The sequence below is a fragment of the Drosophila erecta genome, unplaced genomic scaffold (assembly GCF_003286155.1).
Source record: "Drosophila erecta strain 14021-0224.00,06,07 unplaced genomic scaffold, DereRS2 tig00000126-arrow-pilon, whole genome shotgun sequence".
In the NCBI taxonomy this organism is placed as follows: domain Eukaryota; kingdom Metazoa; phylum Arthropoda; class Insecta; order Diptera; family Drosophilidae; genus Drosophila; species Drosophila erecta.
Window position 1 is genome coordinate 10,620,318 of NW_020825209.1, and position 27,916 is coordinate 10,648,233.

General features: G+C 44.5%; 1 protein-coding gene across 3 annotated transcripts in view; it reads left to right on the top strand.

Annotated features, from left to right (window-relative positions):
* LOC6550857 overlaps nt 1-27,916 on the top strand; it is a 94,918-nt gene that overhangs the window by 40,287 nt on the left and 26,715 nt on the right. For all 3 annotated transcript variants that reach the window (XM_015155820.2, XM_015155819.2, XM_026981604.1), the window contains exon 2: nt 23,436-23,596. In XM_015155820.2, the coding sequence (XP_015011306.1) occupies nt 23,456-23,596 (141 nt within the window). In that variant the 5' untranslated portion in view covers nt 23,436-23,455. The remainder of the gene's footprint in view (nt 1-23,435; nt 23,597-27,916) is intronic.

A 27,916-nucleotide genomic window follows, 5' to 3' on the forward strand; every position in this document is an offset into this window, starting at 1 on the left:
GCAATACCAGAAATTCCCAAGTAGCAACACCAACAATGACGGTGAAAAACTCCCAGGAAATGCACTATAGTATACAAGTATGTCTACAGCATTCCGAGCTGAGCCCACGCATAAGACACTGCGAGAAAATCTCAAGTGCTCGTTCGCTTTGCTAACGATGAGCGCGTGTCAGCAACATAACATGTTGCTGCTGCGCAATGCGGTTGTTGCTGCTGCACTTGGTGTTTGGTGTTGCTGTTGTCGTTTGTATCATTAGTCAAAGAAACCAAGTCAGGGGCTGGCAATCAGCAGCCCGTATGTTGGCCAAATCAATTGCTGTTGCTTCTCATGTTGCAGCTTCAGTTGCTGCTGTTGCTGCTGCTGCTGCTGCTTCTGTTGATTGTGTCAACGACAACTGCGGCAGCAGCAACAATAGACTTAAGTCTGGGCATGATTCATGGACGTGCTGCAGTTTTCTATTTAGCCGGTTGGGTGGCGGAGGGAGGGGCGGCGAGGAGGGCGAAGGTGCAACACCCACACAAAGATGCAACACACGCTAATTGTGTGTGAAAGCAGCAGCAACAACTTGAGCCACATTGCTCATACGCCCACGTGGCCAGCAGCGGGATGGGGCTGCTGCTTGGGGAGGTGGGCGGGCAGGGACATTTGGCATTTCCATTTTTCCACCATTTTCCATGGCATATTTAGCATTCGCAGCAGCAGCAGCGGCAGCAGCAGCAGACACAACGCAATCATAACCATAAAAAGTTGCTCATTTTCTTGGCATTTTTGGCTCTTTTCGCTAGTTTAGCTAGTTTTGCTATTTTCGGGGCTTTTTGGTGACTATTTTGAATGAGAAAAGCGCCAACTGCTTTTGCCCGCTTTTGGTCAGCAGTCAGGCGGCCGTAAAAGGAGCTTGTAAGTGCTACTGTTTTCCACCGGCAACGGTAAAAATGCCGCATAATTTACGCAAAAAAGCGGCAACAGCGGCAACAGCGGCAACAGCGGCAACAGCGATTCGCAGCGGCCAACAAAATAAGGCAACAAAAATGAAACAAAAACTTTTCACTTTTTTCACAAATGGCCATGCAAATTACAAGACACATTAGCCCGGCTCTCCTGCGGCAATCCTACGCCTGCCAGCCGCCTAACCCCAAAAATGGGAGCAACAGCAGCAGCAGCAGCAGCAGCCGCAGCAGCAGCAAAACGGAAATGCGACAACAGCAGCGACAATCACAACCAACAAGCAACAACCACTAGGAACGAGCAGAAATGTGTTTGCGGCAGCTGCCACCGAAAAGCCGACGAAATGGATTGTATTACGCCAGAGTTGCCACCTGTTGTGCAGACTACAAATTTTTAGCTAATTTCCAGCTTGAGAAGGTTTATAAAAGGGAATACACGAGTACCTATGTTTTATGATCGAAAGCATCAAGTAGTTTGCATTTGCTGCTTTAATAATCAGTGCTGATGCAGGGGGTGACAACTCTGGCATTTAGCATGGCTACTTATTGGTGTTCAGCAGCGGATACCTGAGACCAAAATCGACTTAGTGCCGAAAAACTGCGGCTGAAACCTAATGCCGGGCCTGGAAAACGGCTGCCATGGCGTTTGTTTGTCGTCTTTGGAGCGTTTGGAATGTTTAGTTAACCGTAAGCAGTCGCAATGCGCCCGCGCCATTTTGGCATTGATTGCTGACCAAGGAAACTCGCACACACACACGCACACACATCCACACACATACACAATGCAAAAACTCGAGAAAAATGGGAAAGCGCTTTTGAAAAAGCTGCAGTGCTGCGATAAATATAGGATATTTAAAGGATATCAAACGAAGGCGGCCAAAGTGCCAAATAAGTGAGATCCCTGAATGATTACACTAATGATTGCATTGCCATTAAATACTGATATTTCTTTCCGTGTACGAGCACTAACACATTTCAGGCGAGTCAGTGGAGCGTGAATAACATTTGGTAATCATGGCACAAACACGAAAATGCATTAACCAAAATTGTGATCATAAATTTTCAATCGACACGCGGCGGGTGCTGTTCCTCCCCTTAACCCCCGCCTTTGGCCCCTTTAACCCTCCCCTTTCAATTGCCATGAATGACTTGAGTGGACCAAAAGCTTTGAACTGGACTAGAAGACGGAAGACTTCGGACTATCTGGCCGCGTATTTCTGTCTTTTATTTTTCCATTTTTCCCATTTTTTTCCATTTTTCCCATTTTTTTTCCCCCATTTTTTTCATTTGGGCCTCGAGCATTTCTTTATCCCCACATGCGAGGATTGTTGCTGCTGCTGTTGCAACTGCAGCAACTGTTGCTGCAGCTGCGCGCATTCTTGGCCAGAGAAAGTTTTGTTGTTGCTGCTGTTGCCGCTGCTGCCGTTGCACAAGTGGCAGTAGTTGCATTTTGCATTTCGCAGTTGGCGGCTTGGGTCAGTTAAATGGCAAATGCTGCCCAAATGTTGCGAAAAGGGAAGGGGAACGTGTGTTGTGCAGTTGGGCTATCAGAAACCATGCGTGGGTGCCGCAGAAATGATGCAGCTAAAGAGCTGGATCCGGTAAATATTTGGCCAACTTTGACCACGTTAACTGGTTGCATTACCTTAGCGGTATGTTCAAATAATACAATTTTAAATGCTTTCCTTGCACAAGCTTACAAGCCCCACGTTGGGCGTCAATACTGTCAGCAATAATCTTTGCGGAAAGCATCTACTAATTGCTTAAGAAGTTGTGGAACAGATAAACCATTTTGTTTGCTGCCACAGGTCGACTTTGCCACACAATTATCCACAGCATCAGTTTAGTGCGTCCTTTAAGCTGCTGCCTTTTCTCCCATTTAGCAGGAGATTAAGTCAGTTGACTCCATAAAGTCCTGGCAACATCACGCTGCCAAAGTCCTCTTTGCCATCCAGTTAGTGAGTCAGTCACTCACTTATTCAGTTGAGCTCTCACAGCTTAATCAAAGCAATTTGCAAGAGGTTAACCCTAAAAGCGCTGAAAAAATCCAGATAGTTACTGTTGCTGGCATATGAGTCATGTGGCGCGGCTCCTTGTTGTTGTGCCCCTTTTTTTCGTTAACCCTTTAACTCTTTTTCGAGTTTTGCTTTTTTTTTTTTTGGTTTGCTTGTTTTTTGGATGAATTCTCAAAAATTTCTAGTGTTGCTGCTGTTGCTGTTATGCATGTGTTTGTACAACGCCTTGAATGCGGCTTCTGTTGTCGGCTGTCGGTTGTCGTTAGCCTGTTGCTGCTGCTGCTGCTGCCGTTGCTCTTGTTTCACTATCAACGCATTCCTTTTGGCCAACACGGACACACACTCGCTTGCTGCGATAAAAATTTATTGAACCGAGGCCTCTGGGTCTCCATTTCAGCTTCCATTTCAGCTTGGATTTTTTCCCCTCTTTTTCGTTGGTTGTTTATTTTTATTGTTGCCGAGGTGTTGTGGCTGCCGCTGCTGCTGCTGCTGCTGCTGCTGCTCCTCTTACTGTTGCTGCTGCGTCTCGAAATCAATTGAGTTTAACTGCTTTTAATTTACTTGGAATTTGTGCGGCTTTAATGGATTTATGTCGGCTTATGTTGCCCCAGCTACAGGTGGCTGAATGCTGTTGCTGATGTTGCTGCTGCATCCGCGCTTTTTTATTTTTATTTTTTGTGCGCTGCTTGTGTCAGAGTAGCATGTTCCTCTGCCACACAATATTAAAATTTATCATGTGCTAAAAACTTATCAATTAAATATATGCATAACATTGTTCTGGCGACTGCAACGCTGTTGGTGTTGCTGCTTTTGCTGTTGTCCCGGCAGCAACATCAATCAAAATGCAGGCATCAAAATGCGGCCGCTTGCAATTTGATGTCGCGACTGCAATTTAGACATGCCTTGCCATGTTATTAACTAATTACAGGCGACTAATCTAAAACGCCGCCATGCAACAGGTGCCCATGCATCATCCCAAACAGCAGCCGCCGCCGACCAGCAACCAGCAACCAGCAACCAACTTGCAACCGAGTAGCAAGCAACATTGCAGGATACACACGGCAGCAGCCAGGCCGTCCAGCTGCCTAATGAAAAGTGACATCTTGGCCACGACCAGGCCCAAACTGTCAACGTCTCCTTGTCTCCTTTGTCTCCTTTATCTGCCCGTTGCCCGTTGCCCCCCTCCCCCCTCCCATTCCCTTCTGGCCTTCTTGCCTTCTGGCCATCTCGACTCGTTTGCATGTCTTGTCATTCGTCATTCTCGTGGCTCAGGTGCATGTTGCCAGCAGCTAGGAGATGTCGCAGCCGAGCTTACATAACATTGCAGCGGGGCCACCCGCTAAACGCATCGGACACATGTTGCTTATGTTGCCCATGTCGCCCATGTCGCTCATGTCGCTCGTGTCGCAGGTAGCTGCTGTTGATGTTGATGTTGCTGCTCCCGGCACGCACACACACACAGTTGCGGGTCAGAAAAATAGGAATATTTTGTAGTTCTATCTCCCTACAAGGATCTCCAAATGTGACGTATATTTCTCATATATATTTTAGATTTATTTCAGGAAAAATGTTATAGTTAAATATCCCTACAAGGATCTTCAAATGTGACGTATATTTCTCATATATATTTTAGATTTATTTCAGGGAATATTTTGTAGTTAAAATCTCCTTTCAAGAATCTCCAAATATGACGTTTTAGGTATATTTTTCATATCTTAAAGATGCATTTCAAGCGATCATCTTCATTTTTAGTCTTGAAGCGCAAGTTTCTGTTCTAAATTTGCCTGGAAAAACGTTTGTGCTATTATTTTTGGCAACCTATCTCATAGATGTTCGCTCTACCGTATTTTTATAGAATCCGCATTTATTTTAAGTATATTGTGGTTACTCAACGCATTTTCCCTGACTGTATTAAATGCTGACTGTTGCCGGAAGCAGATTCTGTGTTAATTACAAAAGAACTGCCCCGCACTCTGCGCTCCCTCGATGATTATGATGTTGCTGTTGTTGCTGCTGTTGCTGTTGCGTTGACATGCGTTGCTAAACGTGCCGCCTGTGGTTGCAAGCAGCCCACCGCCCCAACACCCCACTGGCCGCTGCAGAAAGGGGCCCCGCCTTTTTATCCATGGCACGCATTCAAATGAGGCCTCTGAGCCAGAGTGACTTGATTTCCTTTCCTTCTGCCAGAGACAGAAACAACTTGCGGCTTGTGGCATGGCGAATGTGGCCATTCATGTTGCTGCTGCTGCTGCTGGGAGATTATGAAAATTAGATATACAAATCAGCAGACGAACGGATGCTCGACCAGCATCTATGCATCACATGAGGCATCAACATTTGATGCGTACAAGATCAAACGACGAGGAGATGGCGGTCAGATCAACAGATGGTTAACTGACTGTGGATGCTCTTTGGATAATATGCCAGGTTATCAAATGACTTGAAATATCATTGGTACATTCCCTTCTATAGCTCCTAAGGTTTCGTTATAATAATCAGGTTAAATAGGTCGTTAAAAATGTTTTTTTTGGCTGCAAAGTGCAAAAATTGATTTTAGAATATTTAATGAGTTTTCAGGCATTTACATTTTATGTCTAAAAGGCATAACCCCTGCTTAATATCTAAATTATTGCTTGATATTTAGGTTCATATATCCAAAGGCTTGTTGCGAAAGATTTACGAGTTTTTAAAACATTTACAACCTAATAAATCATTTTACTTGCTTGCCGCACTTCTGTCAACCGATTGGCTACAAAGATACTTTTCAGAGCATAGTTTGAAAAGTTCCCAATTTAATCAAATTGAATGCAGCAAGAGCATCCTCTTGTTGGCATTATCTGCGGCTGGCGGTGGCTCAACATGCAACATGTTGTTGCGGGTCAGGGTCGCGCGATGTGGCAGCAAAGTTTCATACATATTCTCTTTGCTTTCTTGGCATCCGAGCTCCTTTGGCCCCTTTCTCCTGGTCGCTTTTGGCCCGTTTTTTTTTTTTTTTTTGGCCTGATGTGGCTGCTGCTGCTGCTGCTGTCGCCTGCGTAAATTGCTTACCAATCAAATGGCACTCGAGTGCTGGAGAGACTCTCGCGGAAATTGCTTGAAACGGAAATGTGCTCCTTTTGCCCATGTTGCTGCTGGAGTTGCTGCTGTTGCCAATTTCATGTCATTTGTTGACAACGCACAACGGATATTGTTTAGTATTTTGCATAAAAGTCGTTTTCCATCTCACTTTGCGTATCATTTATTTATTTTTATTTTTTTTCTTGTAGTTTTGGTTTTTAGGTTAGAAGGAAGTTGTCGCTTGTCGGCCACCCCTCCCTTTTGCCGCATTTTCCTTTGGCCCGGCCGATTTGGCCTCTGGCATGGCTTAATTATAGTCTTTTGGCCTTGTGCATTTGCCAGGCGCCGCCGCCGCCAACAGCAACAGCAGCAACAACAGCAACTTGCAACTTGCAACTAGCAACTCGCATCGCTCCAACTGGCCACGCCCACTCCACACACTATTTGCTTTGGCCTGCGGTTGCACTTGGTTTTTTTTATTTTTTGTTCACTGTTTCTGTTTCTGCCGCTTTTTGTGCGTCTTTTTTCGGGGCGGTTTCTTTTGGAATTTTTTTTTTAGTGTTGCCGCTCGAGTTGTGACTTTGAAACTGGCCCCGTGCAACTGCAATTTCGGGGGCGTGGCCTAAACAAACCGCCAAAAGATAGGAGACAGGAGAGACGGGAGACGGGAGTAAATCGTAAAGTATATTTGAAACTTTGCCAGGGATTTAACAAAAGATAATTATTTTAAATGAGCACTTGGCAAATAATTAAAAAGACATATATTCGCGAAAAGCCAATTTCACCAAAGACCATTTCCCGCAATTGTGTGCTTCGATGGGCATTTTTAGTTGAAAAGGCAGCCATTTGGACACTAACTGCCATTTTAAAGCCACTGATGCCCATGTTATTAGTTCGATTTGGAGATTAGAACGGCATTTTTTAGTTAATTATAATATTCATAACGTTTGTCACGATCAATCTGAAAAGCTGGCCAATTCAAGCCCGTAACATCTTTGCGATCTTGCTCATATTTTTAGTTACCCACTTAACACTTAAGCAGCGCAGAGGAGGGCCAGCTGGTCGATTTTAATATGCACTTACCTGTCAGGTCATTAAAGTAAAAATTGATTTTCTAACTTGCAACGATTTTTGCATTAACAATTAGTCACCGTTGCGATCTGCGAACGGCGAGGGTTCCGTGTTATTAATTAACAATGCCACACCACGCAGCCGCATTTAAGGCATTAATTGCTCGAACCGGTTCACTGGATCGCATCCCGGTAGCCAGGAACTCTGAAACCCTGAAAATCTTGCCGACTTCTGGACGAAGGGAGCAGGGGGTACTGGGGGACGACGCCTCAATCAATCTAGCAAATTGTCGCCCAGTTTTCTGATCGCCTCTGCAGTTTCCACATCGAACACCAGGCGAATGGAATAGAGTGTCTCATCCGCTGGCCCATTATGCGGCAGCCCATCTAGATCTCGGATATGCAATATATATATATATATTGGCTACAGAGTAGCCTCTAATTATGACAACTACGCAGCTGTGCGTGCTCACGTGTTTTTCCAATTAGACAGCGGAGTGGGACCCCAACTTGGAAAATATATATGGAGATGACAATGAGCGATAAAGCCGTCGCCATCATCATCGCCAGCAACGGCGGCAAATTGACAATCCTAGAGTTTGTTGGGGCAAATGTGATTTTTTAAGATTTTCTTCGCAGTTGGCATGCACACTCTACTTCAAATTCTTCAAAGAATGCTGTAAAAAGGTTATGCGTTCGCGAAATTATGGAATCTATGTGCTCCACACACTTTCCAAAGTCCAAAACTCCAGCTTTCTCCATTTTTTTCGCGCTTTTTTGCGCGCTCGCGATTAAAAGTATATACCAAAATTAATCAAAGAATTAGAGGGGAGCAAAACGAGTTGGCAGCGCCGCTTGCAATCCACGGCACACCCACTGCTGCCGCCCGCCACGCCCCCAGCCCCTCATAGCGCCCCATCCGCCCCTTTTATTTGCTGCCCCTCACAGCCGCAACACGCCCACTGAAAACGCTCGCCGAGCTTTAATGCGTTTTCATTTAACACAAGTCTTGGCCCGGCTTGTTAGCCAGTATCTGTGTGCACTCGGTGTCCGTGTGTGCGTGTGTGTGAGTGTGCGAGTGTGCGAGTGTGCCCGTGTGAGTGAGTGTGTGCTTGAGTGTGTGCGTGAACACCTCCCACTTGGCAATCTAATATAAAGTCAGGCCTCGCGACTTGAACTGCAGCGCCTTGGCTACCGATTTTCGTTTGGTCCGCTCCTTTCGCTCAGATACTCTTAGCTATTTTGGTAAGTTTCTAGCTACACAATTGTAGTAAAAGATACATTATCGAGCTACTTTTTATGCAGGCGCGTATGCAGAATGCAGCTAATAAGTTAGTAGATGTTTGTATAGGCTTATTTTAAAATACTTTCCAATGCAGTATGGCACATGCACTGGGCTGATACCCTTTTACCATGCTATATTATATAGTTGATACATATTTAAGGGTACTTTGAACTGCGGCTTACTGCGGTGGCCTTCATCTCTCAGTTTTTCGCACATTTTTCGCTGGCTTTTGGCGCTTTTTCGCTTCCGCATGCCTAGACCGAGTTTATATATGCCAGGTCAGGGGGGATTGGGGCACCTACACACACACACACACACACACGTGTAGGTATGTGGCACATGTATATCAATATTTTGCAGCTCGTTTGGCGCTCGCGCTCCACATTAATAACGCATCCCACCCTCTAATTGCATTTCACCTGGTCGCCTTTAATCGAAACTTCTAGCCTTTTCTCCTCCTGCAAAGAACGATGCGCAATTTCGATTACGCTCAACTATTTTCCAGATTATATGCACACACACACACTGCAGGATGTGTGCACATATACATATGTGTGTCGAAAAATGCAATTTTTGGGAGCCCCCAGATAAGTGGCTCCATCATTGGAGCAGTTGTCTGCATCTTTGGAAAGTGCTTCCGCATTTGTTGTGCACACCGAACCCGCCGAAATCGCCAGCGAAACTGGAGTTATGTGCCCAGATTAGCGGGTGTGTGCTAATGCCACAAAGTCCAGCTGGGAGTTGCAAGTAGGAGTTGCCAGTCGGTCCAAGGTTTGCATTTAGACCGCTGGGTCACTGCTTATCAGCCTATCGAATGCGGCCTAATGAAACCCATAACTTTTGACTTTTCCGGAGCGAGCGAATGGCCAACGCCTTTTTGGGGTCAACGCTGATCGGGGAGTGTTGGCTATAGATTCTGGAATATGTTTAAATATTGTACAAAAAATATATCATATTATATTATTTAAACAAGTACTTCACACAATTTTGAGGGATTTATGTGTTTACTTGTCAGGAAATTGACATATTTGATACAATGTTTGTTAAAAAGTAAAACATGCAACATACCTATAAGACATTTGTCTTACCCATATACTAGAAACATTTGAGCAACATTCACAATACGAATTCGTACTAAATATTTCCTTCCTTTCTCTTTTTTCTTTTTGTCTTGCAGGTGAGTTATTTCGAACGACTTCAATTAGCAATTGAGATTACTCGACGCGGAGTAGCAGGTAAAAATGCCTTAAATAGCAAGTGGCCACCAAAAAAAGTACAGGCTATGTGGGCATACAACATCGATGCTCAAAGCCACATGGATATAGATGCATATTCAGTCGGCTGATTTGGCTAAAGGCTGTCACATTTTCCTCTGGCTGGGCAACTAAGAGAAATGACCGCAAAATGCGAACATAAATCAATACAATGGCCAAAACGCTGCTGCTGCTGCCAAAAGGTGTGGAGACCACGCAGCAGCAGCAGCAGCAACAGCAGCATCAGCAACAATTGCTGCAGTTGCAGCAGCAGCAGGCATATGAAAATGCAAATTTCACATGGGAAAAACAAGCCGCGGGGGATGACAATTTGCTGTTGCTTTGGCCGCTGCTGACTCAAAACAGTTGCAAAGTTGTTGCTGAATTAATAAACTTGCAACTGGCGGCGGTTGCTTTTGTAAAAATGCCGCCAAATGCCTATTTTGATGTTGTTGCTGCTGCTGCTGCTGCTGCTGCTGCTGCTGTGGTTGCCTTAAAGCAAACGATACGCATTGGAAATGAACGAAACAAAATTGAAATCTGACACCAAAAGAATTGACAGCAAACACACCAAACGCACCGAAAGAAATTCCCTCAAATAGTTGCAAATCAATTCAAAAATGCAACAAAAATTGAAATTAAATTAAGTGTAGCAGAGGATTGGGATTTAAATCCATGAAAGCTAACAAATACTTATTGTATTGTGTTGTATATATTGACATCAATGCCTGATTAAGTATGAATTGAATTTATTTCATTTGAATCAGCCTGACCATCAATTAAGCTCATTAATGCATTCGAGCCCCCTTTTTCGCCAGGTGCACAAGAAACTTTGGCTAACAATTGCAACGGCTTTTCGGGTGACTTCCAGACTTGGCTCGACCAACGAAAATGCAAATTCAATGAATGCCCATTCAGTATCCGTATCCCCCCGCCCCCGTCCCGACTCCCAAACGTGACTCAAATTGCTTTTAAATTGTTTTAGCAAGCAATAAACGAACCAAACGGCAGCGAGAGTTCATTCTTGTTTTTTACATATTTTTTTATTTTTTCTTTTTCGTTATCCCTGCCAACAGCTGCTGGTCCAAATATTTCGCTCTTTTTCAATCTTTTTGGCCAATTTTCCGATTTTTTTTTTATACCTTAGTTTTAGTTGGCCAGCGATTGAAATGTCCCAGTGCTCAGTGGAAAATGTTTCGGTTTTTGACCAGTTATGGCCTGATTTTAATTTCCATGGAGTCCGGCAGCTTCCAAAGAGGCCAAAAAAATATGCATAACTGTTAATTGTACAAATATGCTGGCGTCCATTACAAAGATTTGAGATTTCCTTTAGCTTATCTGTTTTTTTTTTTTTTTTTGTTAGCCAGGCTTAATTGCCCTGCGGGGGCGGCTGTGAGTAATTTGTCTTTAGTTTTGCGTTTGCGTTTCCGTTTGGGATTGGGTTCGGTTTTTTTTTTAGATTATTGGCGGTGATTATTATTATGCAAATTTGTACCACCACTCGGTGCATTGCTGCAAATGGCTAACAATATTGTAATTTGGGCGAACTTGCGGTTTATCAACGCCCTGTGGGTTACACAGTTTGGCTTGGCCAATTCCAATGGGTTCTTGGGCAACCAAATGCGATTATTATTGACTACGACTAATAATACAGAAATTATTTAGGTGGTTTTATCAATTGCCAGCAAATACGTGTTGATTTCAGTTCAATTATACTCATAATTATCTAGCTACCGACTTATGCGCAGTATTTGAGCTAACAAAAGGTACAAAATCCAAAAAAAAAAAAAAAAAAAAAAAAAAAAAAAAAAAGAGGTTTTTAAATAGCAATTTTCCTCTTGATGGTTGTATAAGCCATCTTTGGTACTACCAGTGCGGCTCGGTTCAGGGCGTTTTGCCACATGTTTTCATGGGTGGCACTAGGTGTCCCATATTTTTTCCACGTTGCAAAGAGATTTATGAACAGAAGTTGTGGCACTTGGAGCCTCGATCCTGGGGTTTATTATTTTTTATGTTTTTACTCTTCCCTCGGTATGTTTTTCTCATGTTGGCCTGTCACTTGTGACAACGGTAGCAGCTACTGGTTGCCGGTTACTATGTGGTTACTGCTCACTGCTTGCTGGTTACTGCTTGCTGGTAACTGGTAACAGGCAACTGGTTACTGGTTACTTGCAACTCCTGCCGCCGACCGGCAATTACTTAATTTACAATTGACTATTGTTGCCAGTTCCTGTCGACCGATTGTATATCCTCTCGCCCAAAACCCATCTCTTTTTCCACAGCTTTTCCTTTTCGGGGTGTAAATCAAGTTGCGGCCCTGACGCTGACTAAAAGTTGGCGCGGCATTCGCCGCTGAAGCAGAAAATTACTTTCATCATAATTTAAAGTTACTTATGACCACAGCGGAACGGGCTGCAACCGCAGCAGTGTGTTGCGTTTTTTCATCTATTTTTTATTTAGACCCGATTGTCTTAGGCACACGGGGCACACACAAATTGAAAAATCATCCGAAAACCAGGATGTGCCGGACCCCAGATAGAAGCCAAGCCAAGCCAGGCCAAGTCAAACATTCGCACGTCAAACAAAGTGGCAGTGAAATAACAAAATTATGTTGGCAGATTTGTGGCGACGACCGGCGATGGAAATTATGGCAGCAGCAGCAACATAAGCCTAGCAAATCCAGAAGGGGAATCACTTGCCACAAGAGCAGAGTGCGGAATACAGACAGACCCACATCCAGGCGGGATTTATATATATATATACATAATTGCTATCTGGTGGTCCAACTGGTGGTGCAGTTTAAGTTACTGCCGCGCTGGTTGCTCCATGCCCCATGCTGCAAGTTCTATGCGCCATGTTCCTGGTGACGCTGTGGCGTGGGCTTCGTTCTGAGCCTTCTCGGCTACTGGGCGGGATTTTCGTTTCTTTTACAAAGTTGTTAAAAGGTAGACCCTTTTTTTGGAACCACTTCTTAAACGCTCAAAAGCACGGGCTGTACGTCAGTTTTATGTGAAACTTATGTTCACTTTCAAGGTTGCGCTGGCCATTATGTGGCGTTAAATAGATGTAATTACCCGGGAGTATGAGCATTTCCATTCTGCAATATATAATATATATAATGACCAAAACACTGAAATAAAATGTTTCAAAAAGTACTGACCTTCTCCTGCACTTGATTCGCTTGGCCTCTTGTGCGGCGCATAAATTAAACATCATTTGGTTTGTTGATGCAGTTGCAGTTTCAGTTGGAGGACGCTTCATCCATAACAATGCCGCGCGACTGGGCTCCTAACTCCTGCTCCCAATAACGCCCCCGATCCGATCCGATCCGATCCGATCCGTAGTAGCTATGGTCTCTGAACCAAGTCGCGTCCACAATCAAGTCAAGTGTTTATTTGTTTATGGGATTTTTTCTCCTCTTTTTCTACTAGTTTTGTTTTATTTCGCATCCCATTTTATTTTTTCCTTGCGGTATCTGTCTGGGTGAGTGGCATGTTGCATGTGGCAGCAACGGTTGCAACTTGCTGCTGCTGCTGCTGCTGCTGCTGCTGCTGCATTGGTGGTCCGATCTGGTGCCTTCTCGATTGCGTTCCGTTCGTGCGTTTTTGTTTGCCGCAATTAGCGTGTGGGCAGTTGGTTTCGGGATCTGCGAGGCGCTGGGGGCAGGATGGATTTAGTGTACGGGGGTGTGGCAGCTTGGATGAGTGAAAGTCGGCACGAGGCTCCGAGGCTCCGCAGATGCACTGCCGCGATTTCAGTGGACTTCAGGAACTATTTCCTCGAAAACTCCGAATAATAATACCTAAAGCATTTTTAAGTGGAAAAAAAAAATATATTTAAAAAGAAGTCTCTTCTTAAATTCACCTTTCTTCGGTAGAAACCTATCTTTTTTCGAGTGCAGCGGATTCCAAAACGTTCCAACCTGTTCCGGATAGTTCCATGCGTTCCGCGTCGCGTTCGCTGAACACCTGTTGCTGTTGTTGCCACTGCAACCGGTTCGCTTTTTGAGCTCGTTAGTTAATTCAAAGCTGTAAATATTATAACAGACCGCGTTCCATTATTGTATTAACAACAACAGCGTGCGAGTGGGAGCGCGAGAGATGCTGCCTCAATGCGCCGTCCTTTTCTAGAGAGAGGGAGCGATAGAGACGGGCTGCGAATCGGATTGATATACTCCGAACATGAGCATAGGCATTTTGACAGAGATTTTCCGTTCGCCTGCCTGCCCCTTTGGCTATTTTTAGGCTCGCTTTGAAGCTTTTCCAACGGCTTTTTCCTATTTTTCTTTTCAATTTTTTTGTTTGGCTATGAAAATTGGCTTAAATATAACTGACACAACTCCTTAAAGTTGCGTTCACATTAAAATGGAAATTTTTCGCATTGTGATTGATGTGGGTTAATTTGGTCGCTCAGCGGGGAATGACAGTGGGCGGGGCGGGGGCTTTATTGGGTTAAGGCGCCTGCAGGGGGCGGGAGGGGGGCTGGTAATTGGCGGGCGAGGCGGGCGATGAAAAGTGGTAAATGAAAAATTGCTGGATGATGGAGAGATAAAAGTGAATGGTGAAATGAAGGAGTAATTAACAGCAATAGGAAAAGGATTTCAATTCTGCAGTAAATGTATTAATTAGAAAAGCGTTTTTTATTGGAAAAGTAAACTTAACACTGCTACGTAACAAGGAAAAGTAGTGTTGAAAAAATCACAGGCACATTACAAAAAAGTAGTTTTTGCACATTAAAGTTGTAAGGTAGTTGTAATGACTAAAAGCCAAGGGTCTTTTTCCTAAGAAAACATGTATGTACATATGTATATACTTATATATCCCTTTGTTCTAAACTCTTTATCCAACCCACTTTGTTCGCCTCTCTTTCTCTCTCTCCCTCTCTCTCTCTCCGCCCCGCTCGCCATCGATTTATTGTGTTCCGTTTTTTTGCTCACATTACTCATACGCCGTGTGTTGCACATACAAGGCGAGTATAAAATAACAGATTTATGCCTGCGTTCCAGCCAATGACACGCCAATTAGCCGCCACGGTACCAACAACAATGGCAGCAGCAACAACAGAGGCGACAACTGCAACTGCAACTGCAACACATGCAGCAGCAGCAGCAGCAACATCAGCAACAAGAAGCGGGCAAATAAAGCTTTGACATTTTTATGATGCTAAGCGGACGGGAAAAAAAATAGCATAGGGGGTGTGTGTGTGTGAGTGTGTGGCAAGTTAATGTCGAAAATCTTGTGGCAGCTGCAGCGACTGACCTTTGCATGTGGCAAAGTCGAATTGCGAATTGAGTTTGACAGCTGCTGGGGCGACACGATCCGATTGCGATTGCGATCGCTCTTTGACCTTAATACGCGCCAGCTGCGCGTCAACACCCCCCGCGAAAAAATAAAATATGAAAAATCCCCCAAGGCACCGCACCTCCCCCTGCCACGCCCCCCCACCGCCCCCAAGCAAGGCAAGCCCCCAAACCAGCAGTGGCACACTCACGCACACTCACACACCCATCCATTGTCATTTGACACCTAATTTGGTGTGGGTCGATTGCGGGGCGGTGCACGCACGATGGAGTCTCTAATAAGCGCTCAATAAATGTGCAACACCCGCTGGCAACGGCAACATGTTGCTGTTGCTCTTGCTGCTGCTGCTGCGTGCGACAACAACAACGCTCTTTGCCTTTTTGTAATCAACCGGGCAATCTCATTAATAAATTGCACTGCATGCAACATGTTGCTGTTGTTGCTGCAACTGCAGCAACATTAATTGGCTGCTTAGAGAGCTGACAAGCCAGCGCTGCCCCTAGTACAGTGAAAGCTGCCTAAGGGGATTACAGCGGGAATATTTGTACACGTTTTAATATGGGAAAAATCCCATTGTATTTGAATTTATATATTTATTCAAATTATGTCATTTAGATTGTTTTGCAATATTGTATTACTTTATTTTTATAACTACTTCTTGTGCGAATTTTCTTTATTAACTTAATATCCCATCCAAGAGTTGAGCCCCCATTTTTGCCTTTGTAACTTCCGAAGCAAACATAGAAATATTTCCAATTAAACTGATTCAGCTTGGCAACATATGTGTTTGTTATATACTAAATTGGCCGATTTCCTTCATATCCAGTGTCCACTGTGCCGCTTTGTGAATGCTCCTGCCGCTGGGAAATGAAAAAAAGTTAAGCTTGCCGATAGGTGGCGCTGCTGCAGCCATCAACGAACAACATTAATTGTTTATGCACTCAAGGCAACTGTTGTTGTTGCTGTTGTCGATGTTGGTGGTGGCCGAGCTTCTTTGATTTCGGGTCTGCTAATTGATTTTTATGCAGCCGGCATTGCCGCAAAGGCAGCAACCAGGCGGCGCATTTTTTAAACACAAATTACAAAGCAATAATCATAAATCTTTTTTGCGGCTCAGCAAGCATTTATCAAAAAGTATATGTATGTACATATAAAGTATTTGTGTGTCTGTAAATGGCAGATGGCGGACAAATGAGCATTGCGTGTGCCATATCAAAATGTTGCTGCTGCTGCAGCTACTGCTGCTGTTGCAAGCTGCAGGTAGCAAGTTGCAAGTTGCTAGTTGCTGTTGTCATCGTGGCAGAAAATGTTGATAAAATGGAGCACGTGGCCAGTACAACATGGCTAGCACAATTATGGCCGATGTTGCTGCTGCTGATTGCTCTTGATTAAATGCTAGTCACTCACTCACTCCGGCTGAAAACCCCCCCGGAAATTGTTTATGCCACGAGCTGCTGCTGCTGCTGCTGCTGCTGCTGCATTTTACGCACATTCTGAGCCGCATTCGCCACTTCCTGGCCGAAAGATCTTGGCCAGGTGTTGCTGCCGTCAACTTTTGACTGGAGTTGATTAGTTTTGGATGGAGAAATTGAGAACATTTCCGCCTGGCGCACTGCTGGTTGCATATTGCATATTGCATATTGCACATTGCATATTACACATTGCAGGTGACCCAAACGCATCAGCAGTGGCACTTTGACAGCAGCACTAGAAGCAGCAGCAGCAGCAGCAGCATTCCGCAGCTGCAGCAACAAAAGCAGCAAAAGCAAGAACTGCAACTCAGAGCCCTAGCTTATTAAACTTTAATGACTATTGGGGTGGTCTTGGCACGTTGTTGCCGTTTGGTGCTGTCGCAATGCCAGGAATAATTGCAATGGCAACGTGCAACGATTTGCGGCAACGAGGTGAAGGCAACGACAACGGCAACAACAACGGCAACGGCCACAAAAACGAAACAGAATGTTTATATGAAAATTGAAAATGATTATTGCGCAATGACGACGGCAACAACGGCAGAAAGAACCCGACAAATAGTCAAATTCGACACGCAAAAAGCAGCAACACCGAGCAGCAACTGTTTGCCGTTTCATCATGGCCTGCACCGCAGCAACAATTGGCTAATAATATAAATTTTGTGGCCAAAGTAACGACAGCGGCAGCAACAGCGGCAGCGGCAGCAATCGTCTCGTTTCAAGGCTGTTTGTGCAACAGCAACAGCAACACTCCACTCAGCTCAGCGCAGCTCAGCGCAGCTCAGCTCAGCTCAACTAAACTCAATTCAACTCTGACTCTGCGGCTGATCTCGTTTTGTCTTGTGTCTGAGCATCTAATTTAATTGCCTTTCAATTGCCGCTGACCTGCGCCTGCCAGCAATATGTCACTGCAGCGGCAGCGGCACTTGTTGCTGCTGCTGTTGCTGCTGCTGTTGCGGCTTATCGTCCCACAAATAACTGCAAATTGTGCGGCAGCAACTGTATTGTTTGTCCGCGCTTATCTCTGGCCAAAAACGAAACAACAGCAATGGCAACGGCCAGTAAATCAGTGGAACAACAGCAGCAGCAACAGCAACAGCAGCAGGAGCAGCAACAACAACGGCAACTGGCAACAAACTGCCAGGCAACACGCATGCGCCGCCAAAAGTCATGTTCGTGCCACAAAGGCGACACCTAAGCCATACATATTGTAGGTGGCAGAGCTGCAGCAGCCGCAGCCGCAGCAACAACTGCAACAGCAGCAACTGCAGCAACACAAAGCAATCTGTGGTCACACTGCACGAAAATTAACGCGAAAATTATGCTAATGCGGTCCAGAGAGCACGCAATATTTGGCCAACTCCAAATGATGCATCTTTCAAATGCTATATTCGTATGCCACACGAGGCCGCCATAATAAGCGACTCGTTTGGCTAACTTCAACATGCAACTTGAGGTTTGCGTATAAAGAAACACTTCCCCAGGCTGTAAAACTATTTCAGAGTACTGCCGCATTAATTCTACGACCTTTTTTAAAGAGTCATGTCATTTCTGAAAGCTTTTTTTTGATACACTTTTGTTTTTAGCAGTGTAGCAAGCCAGCGCTGTGCAACACACTCCTTAAGCCTAATCATTTTTCGGTAATAATTTTGCATATATTTCTTTCATTTTTCGCGGCGCCTTTTTGTTGTTTTTATTATTCTTTACGCAACACGAGGCAGCAATCCCTTTTTTTATTGTCCGTCGTGGGTGTGTGCGTGTGTGTGTGTGTGTGATTTTTCCCATTTTCATTTCGGGGAGTGGGCGTGGGTCAGCTTTTAAAGTGGGAGCTGCAGAGAGCAGCTGGCCAAAAGCGTTTGCCACTTTGAACTTGCCAAGGCAACAATAGAAAGCTGTTGGCAGGAAACTGAAAAGCGGAGGGGTGGGGCGGGGGAAAATGCGGGAAAAGCGGGAAAAGCGAGAAAGAGAGAGATCTGCTTTAAACGCTTTGGAAATTTATGAGATAAGGCCCAGAGCGAAATCCTTTCACCAGCGAGCAGACAACGATTAATAAATCAATAAAAAGCATTTATAATCATAGTTGTTGCTCGCGTTATTGCTGCTGCTGCTGCTGCTGCTGCAGTTGCTGCAACTTCCGCACAGTGACAAGCGGCAATTTGAGGCAGGCAACACCTTGGCAACAATGTTGCCGCTCGGACGGCGGCGGCGGCAGCGGAACAATTAAGATGCCATTGTGGGGAGATGCCCATCTGAAGTTGAAGTGGAATGGAAACTAAGGCAGCAAGGCGGCGCGGCAGCAACATGTTGCGCAACTTATCAAAATAATCATCATTCACATCGACAACAGCAACAGCAGCCGCAGCAGCAGCAACAACTGCAACATGAGGTGCGCAGGCAGCATTATGATAATCGCAAACTGTGTCGGCAATGTTCAAACAACGCGAACAACAGCAAAATTGCAACTGTTTTGCAGCTCAAACACCCCTGCACTGAGCAAAAAACCACTGCGCTGTTCAGCACCTGTTGCAGTTGTAATATTTTCAGATAGAACAAAAAGTTGTAAAAGCATTGCAGAGAACTTGAACTTAAATGGCAGATGAAACAAATGTTAAAAAAGTGTGACCAAAAAGCATTTCAGAGGACTGAAACAAAGTACATGTTAAAAAAGTGTGACCAAAGTTATCTATTTCGTATTTGATGTAAAGGTATTCAGAGGAACTTGGCTGTATTTTCATAAAATCTGTATGAGTTTGAGCAGAACTACATAAAAATACCCCACTATTTTCTCGCTGTGCACAGTGACTGACACCCCGCGCTTCCCGCAGCCTGCCCCTGATATCGCAATTAATAATCGAGTAGAGAGAAAAAACGAGGCGCGGCATAACTGCAACTCAACTCAACTCAGCTCAGCCAAACTGAACTGAACTGAACTGCATCGTGCGCCCTTCTTTTTGATTTAAAATGTGCCGCCATCGCACGTAGGCGTACTCACACGCAGTTCACCTATCCCATTCCCAGTCCCAGTCTGAGTCCCAGTCGCAGTCCCAATCCTATTCCCATTCCGCTGCCGTGAAAACAAGTGGCCAAACCGGGGACTCTACTCTGCCTTCATCAGTCAAGTGTGTTGTCTGTTGGCCTGGACCACAAAAGGTTCGCCCGTTGCCAGTTGCCAGTTGCAGCTGTTTCGGTCGCAAGAACTGGACGCACAGAACACTCCAAGGATGCAGCAAGCAGCAACTTGCAACCAACGAGCAACAGCCAGCAAGTTGCAACATTCAACGGTAACTGCAACATGCCGCATTTGTGGGTTGCTGGCGTATGCGTGGGCTTCTGAACCTGGACTTCTGCGCCTGGGTGGATCATCGAGTGGACGCGGCTCCGGTGGCGCAGGGCGGGATCATCATTGATCATTGTCTGATCTCCTGACCAGTGACCAGACTTTGACTTTGATTGCCATCTGGAACTGGGCTAGAAGTCGCTGCCTGCAAAGAAAGTTAATGGAATGTTAGGACTTTGTTTAACATTTTGTATTGTAATATAAAATTGAATAGTATTTATGGTCAACGAATTGTTCACCAATCCAGTTATCTAATCTGCAGCTTACGGAATAGAACTCCTACAAAGCCTACTAGATTACGTACACGCTGTTACTTAATGCACTTTTAACTAAGGAATATATTTATTTGTGTGGAGTGATTTATTGCCCTTTCCCACAAAGGGAAGCTTTAAACTCCAAACACAATGCTGCACCGCTTATCTGGCTGAATTTGTTATAAATTCGACATTAACTAACCGCTCACACTCTGCGGCGTCTGCCAGCCCCGCCCACTTTTAAAAAGCGCTCCGCAATTAAGTTTATAAATAAATAAATCAAATGCAAATTTCTCCGCCAGCTGAGGAAAAAACGCACTCGTGAAACCAAAGCGAAAAAAATGTATATGCAGCAAAACATGAAAGGCAAAACGGCGGCCTTCTTGTGGGTGTGACATTGGGGGGGTTGGCAAGGGGGGGGGGGGGGCTGGAGGGAGGGGCAGGGGCAGGGGCAGGCGCCTCAGGTGAGCGGCCAAGCATGAGGAGGGGCGCGGGCGGGGAGGAGCGGCTGGCCAAGAATCGTTGGCGGCTCGTCAGGGAGCCTTAATTAGAAAATTGCTAATAACTCATGCACACGAACAAATTTCAATATTAATGAGTTTTAGGCCAGCCAGCGGCTGCAACAGTAGCAGCAGCAAAAGCAGCAACTGCAGCAGCAGCAACTGCAACTGCAGCAACTGTGGCAGCAACATATGCTTACTGAGCTTAGGAACCTACAGCGACGGGGGTCTTTAATTGAAAAACAGAGCCAACTAAGAACGTCGATGAGTAACCGCAACAGCATCTTGACCAGAACTGTGCACCGTGGGAGATCAGTTGGCCAAAGTAGGAGAACGGTGGGCCGCTTTTTGTTGCCCGTTGCTGCCTGTCTTACGCTGCTCATTAACTTGGCTAAGAACTCTATAGGTAGCCGCCGCCAGCCATCATCATTTGACTGATTTAGTTGTCAGTAATGGTGGTGCACCAACCTGACTGCTCCTCCTGCCGCTCCCGCGCTTTCCCCGCTCACCCACCCATTTTGGCCGTCTTTTGAGCTGATAGCCCCCTTCTCCTGGCCATAATTAGCATGCAAGCGGCATAAATCGCAGCACCAGCAGCAGCAGCAGCAGCAGCAGCAACAACAATTAACAGACCCAAATTGCATGCAACACAGGAGATTTTTCCCCATTCTTTCGCTATTTTTTAGCGGCTTTCTCTGGGCTTGGTTTTAGTTAGCTTTTTGTCTATATTTCCCCTACTTAGCATGCATTGCAGCCAGTCATTGACGTCTGCAACAGAACACGTAGGCAAAGCAGCGACAACGGCAGCAGCAACAACTGTCAATTATATTAGTTGTTGTTACTACACACAGCGCTAATTCAAAAATCATGCGTGGGCAGCAGCAACACGCCAGCAGCAGCAACTGCAACTGCAACTGCAACATGGCCACTAGCAACTTCTCTTAATTAAGTGTCGACCTGCCGTTGCATGCAAATGGAAAAAGAAAAACAGCAAGAAGTTTTTCCCTCTGCCGCCGCTGCCGCTGCTGCTGCTGCCGATGCGGCGACCTTTAGCCATTGCGTGTTGCCTGCCACTTGGGCCATAATTTCCAGGCCAACATTTTGGCTTTCCTCCACGCTGTGTGAGTGTGCGATCTTTAGCTGAATGGGAAGTGCGGCGAAAAGGTTAAGGAAACACACAGTCGTACGATGGAGTGCTAACAATTTTCAAATGTCTTGAGAACCAGTCGCGAAATAAGGAGTGGGAACCGCGTGGAAAACAAAAGATGCAGCTGGAAATTTGTTGCTTATCTCAGACGTTTTTCAACTTATTTCAATTTGAAGAATAGCTGGGGACGGAAGCTGTGAAACGAAGCTCTGAAGTATACAGGTATATATATTTATGTCTCTTATTAAAATATATAGCCGCGTGCTAACGGTAACTCATCAGCGTAAAGACCAATTTTAATGGCGTTTTTTATATGGCCAGTATACGAGTATCTTTTTTTCCAGTGCCATGCTCCCAGTTTGAGTGCCCCATTGAAAGTTTGCACGAATTTTCGAACGGCAGGGAAATTCGAAGAGCAGATATATACACACATGCATGCACATAACAAAATGCATGCGTAATTTACGCTTTACGATCGCACTCGCCTCAGATACAGATACAGATACAGATTCTAACTCCTCTATAATATCGTTATCGGGAAATCGCGAAATCGCTTCGAGGAGCTCCATTTCCAGGGGGGTGTGTGCTCATGGAAGGGGGGGCTGGGGATCGCAGGGGGGGTGGAAGGGGGCAGCCAGGGGCGCTGGGAGCGAGATCCGTTGCATGCTGTGTACCCGGTGCGTAGTGCAATAAATCAAAGTTTTATTTGTTGAAATAAATTCAGAGTTTATTGCTTCGTTATTATTTCTGTATTTCTTTTTTTTCTCCTTTTTTTTTGTTACTTTTTTTACGCGACTGAGATTTGCCAGCACCAGGTTGAGGAAAACAACAACAGCAGCGACAGTTGGCCATCAAAACAGCGTTGTTTTGGCCGGAAATGTTTGCTGTTACCATTGGGGATTGGTGTTGGGTTGGCAATTGCCAATTGGCAATTTCTTTTTGGCTAGGTGGAGGCTTGCCTAATTTCAGATCGTTTCGTTGATTGGCCGAATGCTGGTCGATTAATTATTTAGCCATCAAAATAATGCAAACTGATGGCGCGATGTGCGGAAAAGACGGTTAAGCCGATTGAAATTGATTGCAAAGTAAAAGCAAAGCTGAAAGTGTCTGCTACTTAATCTTAAGATATGCACAGAATATTTAAATGCAGCATGCCTAGTTGAAGATGCCTAGATGCCCAACAATAGTTGAAAGTAGTAAATAGTGGAACAAAGGTGCCTGTTTTGCTGTATTTAACTATATTCCTGAGCTATATTTTCGGAAAATGTAAATCAAACTGCATTGATTTTATCTACAAAATATTCGTCGGCTGCAAAGTGTTGTGCAGCTGTAACAAAAAATTCTTGGATAAAAGTGCATTGTCAGCGTTTTTGTTATGGAAATAACGCAGTGACACGCCTAGTCACGCCCTCCACGGCCCCCAATCCCCGCAGATAACCCCTAAATATATACATTCATTTTTTTCTTCCTTTTTTAGTTTTTTTGTTGGGTGGCAGTGACATTTGTGAACCCTGGGCAAGATTTCGCAATTTGTTTGGCATTTGTGCAAGCGCTGCGGCATTAATTGCATCTAAAGATACCGATACAAAGATACACCTATCTGAATGCATGTATCTGCCGCATGTGCGATTGATTACGCAATTTCAATTAGCGGCTATAGCTGCAACCGCAAAACACCTAATTAAGAAATTACTACTCGAGTCATTCCCTGCTGCATTTTATACACCACTTCATATACTCGCCCCACGCAACTGATCATTTATTAATATTACTATTATTCTATTATTGTTATTCATTGCAGCAGCGTAAGCTGTCACCGACATGGGCAGTGAGCAATACTGCTTGAGGTGGAACAATTACCAATCCAACCTGTTAGGGGTGTTTAGTCAATTACTACAAGACGGGAGCCTGGTGGACGTCACACTAGCTTGTTCAGAGGGCGCATCCATCAGAGCCCATAAGGTGAGTACTGTTCTATATCTCAGCTTTTACATTCTCTTATTGAAAAGTCTACGTGGATGAAACTGGTTCGAGCCCATAAAGTGACTGAATCTACGGACATAGAACGGAAAACATAAGTAAATTATTACTTATGCCAAAAGTTTTTTTTTTATTATATCTTGACTAAATTAATTCATGAGCCGGAAATACTTACTGCTTTGTGCAGCTAATTAGCATTGCGAAAGATCTGGATCACTTTTTTGAGGATTCTGTAAAATGCATTTTTGGACCATTTTTGTAAAAATTGTCAAAATTTGCAAACAATTTTTTAAAAAATTAAGAATTCCAAATGTAAGTGCAATTTGACTGGGAATTTAGTAACGAGTTCAACAAAGTATGCCTCTCCATATTTGCACCATTATTTCCAAAGTTCTGACCAAAAAACATCTAATTTTGGGCCAAAAATCAGAGCAAACGACCTGGTGCATAAATTGGATTATTAGAATGGGTTATAGGGTTATATTTCAAACGAAATTGTCCAAAAATGTGGCAAAAAGTATGCTTTCACTTGCCACCTTTTTGCGACGTTCACTCGAAGAAAATTCCGCATAGCGGCCTGGGAAAATCGAGAACGAGAACGCGCCAAGTGTAACTGTAAAATGCGGAAGTTGGCGATCAAGGTCGAAGCTGCAGTCGTTGCATTTTGTTGTTTTTTCTTTCTGCGTTTGCGTTTGTGTTTGTGCAGCGCCCCCCGCTGCCCCGTTGGCCAACTTGTGTGTTATTGTTGCAGCACCGTCTCTCTGGTTTTTGTGCTTTTTTTTGTATTTTTTTCCTTGAAAATGCCTGGCGCATAAATTAACGCAGCGGCAATGGCAGCAACAACAAGATCAAATGCAATTTACACATTTGTCAGTAAATTGTCAACTTAACGCGAGCCAAAGCAGCGACGCCGGCAGCGAATGTTGCTACTGCCACGGCAGCAACAACAGCAACAACAGCAACTATTGCAATGCTGCCGCTTGCCTGGCAACATGTTGACAAGGTCAGCGTCTAATGGAAATTGACGGCAGTGCAACCGCAGCCATCTAGCTCTTCCTCTTCCTCCTCTCGCCATGTGTGAGTGCATAAATCATGCGTTGCCCAGACGACAACAACTGCAACAACAACTCCGTGCTCACGTCTGTCAATTGAAATTCCTGTTAAATTAAGCGGAAAATATTTAACTGCGTTAACTGCGGCCAATGTGGCCAGCGTTTTCCTACACAAAACTCGCCTTGCGGCCAGCCGATGAAGATGAAGTAGTGTAGTAAGCAGTGGCCCGGCCTTTTGATAAAGTTATTTCTGAATCTGGCCGAGGAAAACTGGTAAATTGTTCAATTATAAATGTGCATCTCGGCAACTCGCCAAACATTTTCATTAGCCGAGGGAATGGGGAAGCGGCGATGATCAGAATGAAAATGAGAATGGGCATGAAAATTATCCGCAGACAGGGCGCTGCAAACTGGAAGTGGAAAACTGGCTAATTGACACTTTAGTTAATAATGTGCAGCTAATAGGAGAAGAATACATATTGAAATTGCTGGCAAAAATAGCCTTCTAAGTATATAATTATTTATATCATTTTACAAATGCAACTTGCTAAAACATGCAGTTAATTAGAAATATCTAAAGCAATATCTAAATCTTCACCCAACTAGAGCTTCAGAAGCAGAAACGTTCAGAAATGGGCAAGAATGCGAAACTACTCGATTAACTCATTTTCAGTTCAATGCAAAGGACATTCGGGCGGGTCCTTCGACTTTCTGTTTACTGGCAAATCAACTTCATTAGGCATGGATGGCAGAAGAATGAAGAAAAGGCAAACAAACAAACAAACTGATGAGTTCATTTCCTTTTTAGACACATACGAAAAAAAAAACACACGAAACAAAAAGGGCAGAAGGACGAGTGGGCGGAAAAGCTTGGGGAAAACAGAAAGAATTTCAATTCAAGTGGACGGAGTGAAGGGTACAGTGCACACACAGGACACAGGACACAGGACACATGTCCTGATGCCTGGGCAAACTAATTAGCAAATGCACATACAGACCGGAGAAACAACTGTTGACGTTTTAGCAGAGGGCGACAGTTGGATCGGCCAAGGAGGCCTTCAAGGCTCCCAAGGATGCGTCGTGTGAGTGCCAGGACACAGAGACCTCAACTGCCAATTACTTTTGCATATACTCCTGCACATACAAGCATACATCATGGCAGTATCGAGCTGCTTTCGAATGCCAAAACGAGTCCGCAGGCGCCTTGGAAATCGGCCCCCGAAACAAGGACACCGGCCAAAGGATGTTGGGGCTGAACAGAAAACAGAAAACAGAAAACAAAAAAATTGTTAAATTGATTAAAAAGCAAAGTGTCGATGAACGAGGCAATGATGACAGCAGGCACTCAGCCACTCAGGCGGCGTGGAGTCGGTGCAGGATCAGTGGCCAGGACATTCAGCCAGGACATTCAGCCAGGCCAAAGTCAATTCAGTGAAAAAGAAGCCGGCAGGGGCACAAGTGGCGGGCACGGGGGGGAGCTGGGCGACAACCAAGTGATGGTCCTGCATCCTGGCCGTGCGTCCTGAAATGGAGCCAAGCCAAATATGCTCTCACGTGCGTGGAGTGCAGCCTTGCGAGGGGCGCTATCAACGTTTGGCGGCTTGGCCAAACTTGCAGCGAAAGATTCTATTTCTGAATACATCGCTTGACTTATTACGAGAGTGTAAGCAAATTCTTTACATTTTGATCAATTTGGTATATAAAATATTGATATCAGAAATAACTGAACTACCAAAACTCTTTACATAGTTAGATAGGTTGGGATATTCCTTGATCTGCTCATTTTGTGACGATTCGTGGGCATCATCGTGTGCAAGTGATTTTTTTTACCCACCATTTGCAGTTGTAGTTTGCCTTTTTCATCGGCTCCAGTGTTTTTGCCGCAGGCTTTTGTCCTGTGGAGTGTGCGAGTGTGTGAGTGTGTGGAAGCGAGACAGGAAGCGGATGGGAGAGAGACAGATAGAGACGGGCGTCGGCACTTTAACTCAATTTGAGGCATTTAACGTATGCTCGGTTGATATTTGATGCGATTTGAGAATCGTTTGCAGCTGCCTCACATTTGCCCATGAATTTTTTGCCCGTTTAGTGCGGATACTTTTTTTTTCCGTATTTTCTTTGCGCTATTTTTTTTTTAGCGAACTAGCCGACAACGAAGCAGCCGAAAGGCAAACAAAGTGTAACAAATGTCGTTGCGGACAGTTGAAAAGGGGGCGTGGCGGCGGCAAGGGGGCGCTTGGGATCGGGTTTGTCATCGCCTAACGTTGGCAAATGACTTTCAATGGCTTTTCCCTAGCTGGCAAATTTCTGTTCAAATATTTGCAGCACCCCCAAAAAAAAATTGTAGTATTTTTTGCTCAGTTTCATTTCCTATTCTTTTGGGGGAAAGGTGTGTGCACATATATATGTGTGTGTGTGTGTATGTGTGTGTGTGTGTTGTCTTAAGCTGATTTGTTGGCCAGCTAAGAGTCTGATTGAGTTGCCCAGCCCCTCACCCTTTCACTCTCTTTGGCAAATTTGCATGGACATGGCTTCGATTGGGTATAACAGGGTGTTAAACAACATGCCAGACATGCCACAAATATGCTAAGCCAAAACACTTAACAACGGGCACCGACAACAACACATTTTTGACAAGACAACGGCAACGGCAACAGCAACAGCAATGCAGCAACGCAGCAACAATTGGCGCAGCAATGCTGCAACTGCAGCAACTGCATTGGCAACAACAGCAACATGACGTGACCGCCTCTATTGACAGCTGCAACAACTTGCAACATATGTTGCAGGCCGGCAAACAATATTTGCACCGCCAATTTGCTGGTCTGGCCCGTTAACATTAAAATCAAATGCCAATAAATTTGATATTTAGCCACATTTTAATATTTGCGAGTAACACGAATTTATTGTGGCTTACGTTCATAAACAATGCAGTGCAAATGCCTTTAAATTTCATTTAAAAGTCCATTAAAATCGCCATAATTGTGCTTAATCTATGTGGGACTCGCAAATTGTTTAAATACAATTGAAATTAGATTGATAAATACAAATGTATGCAGGTAATTGAAAATTAATTATTCTGCTTTTGCATATTAAAATTGAAATTTCTTTGGGATAAAAAGAGAAATACGTTTTTTAACATTTGAAGCTCGGTTGCAAAATGTACCCACTTTGATATTATTCTATGTATTTGATATCCATGGAATTTAGAGTTACAAAAACAGAATAATGAACTGCCCCAAGAATGTAAATG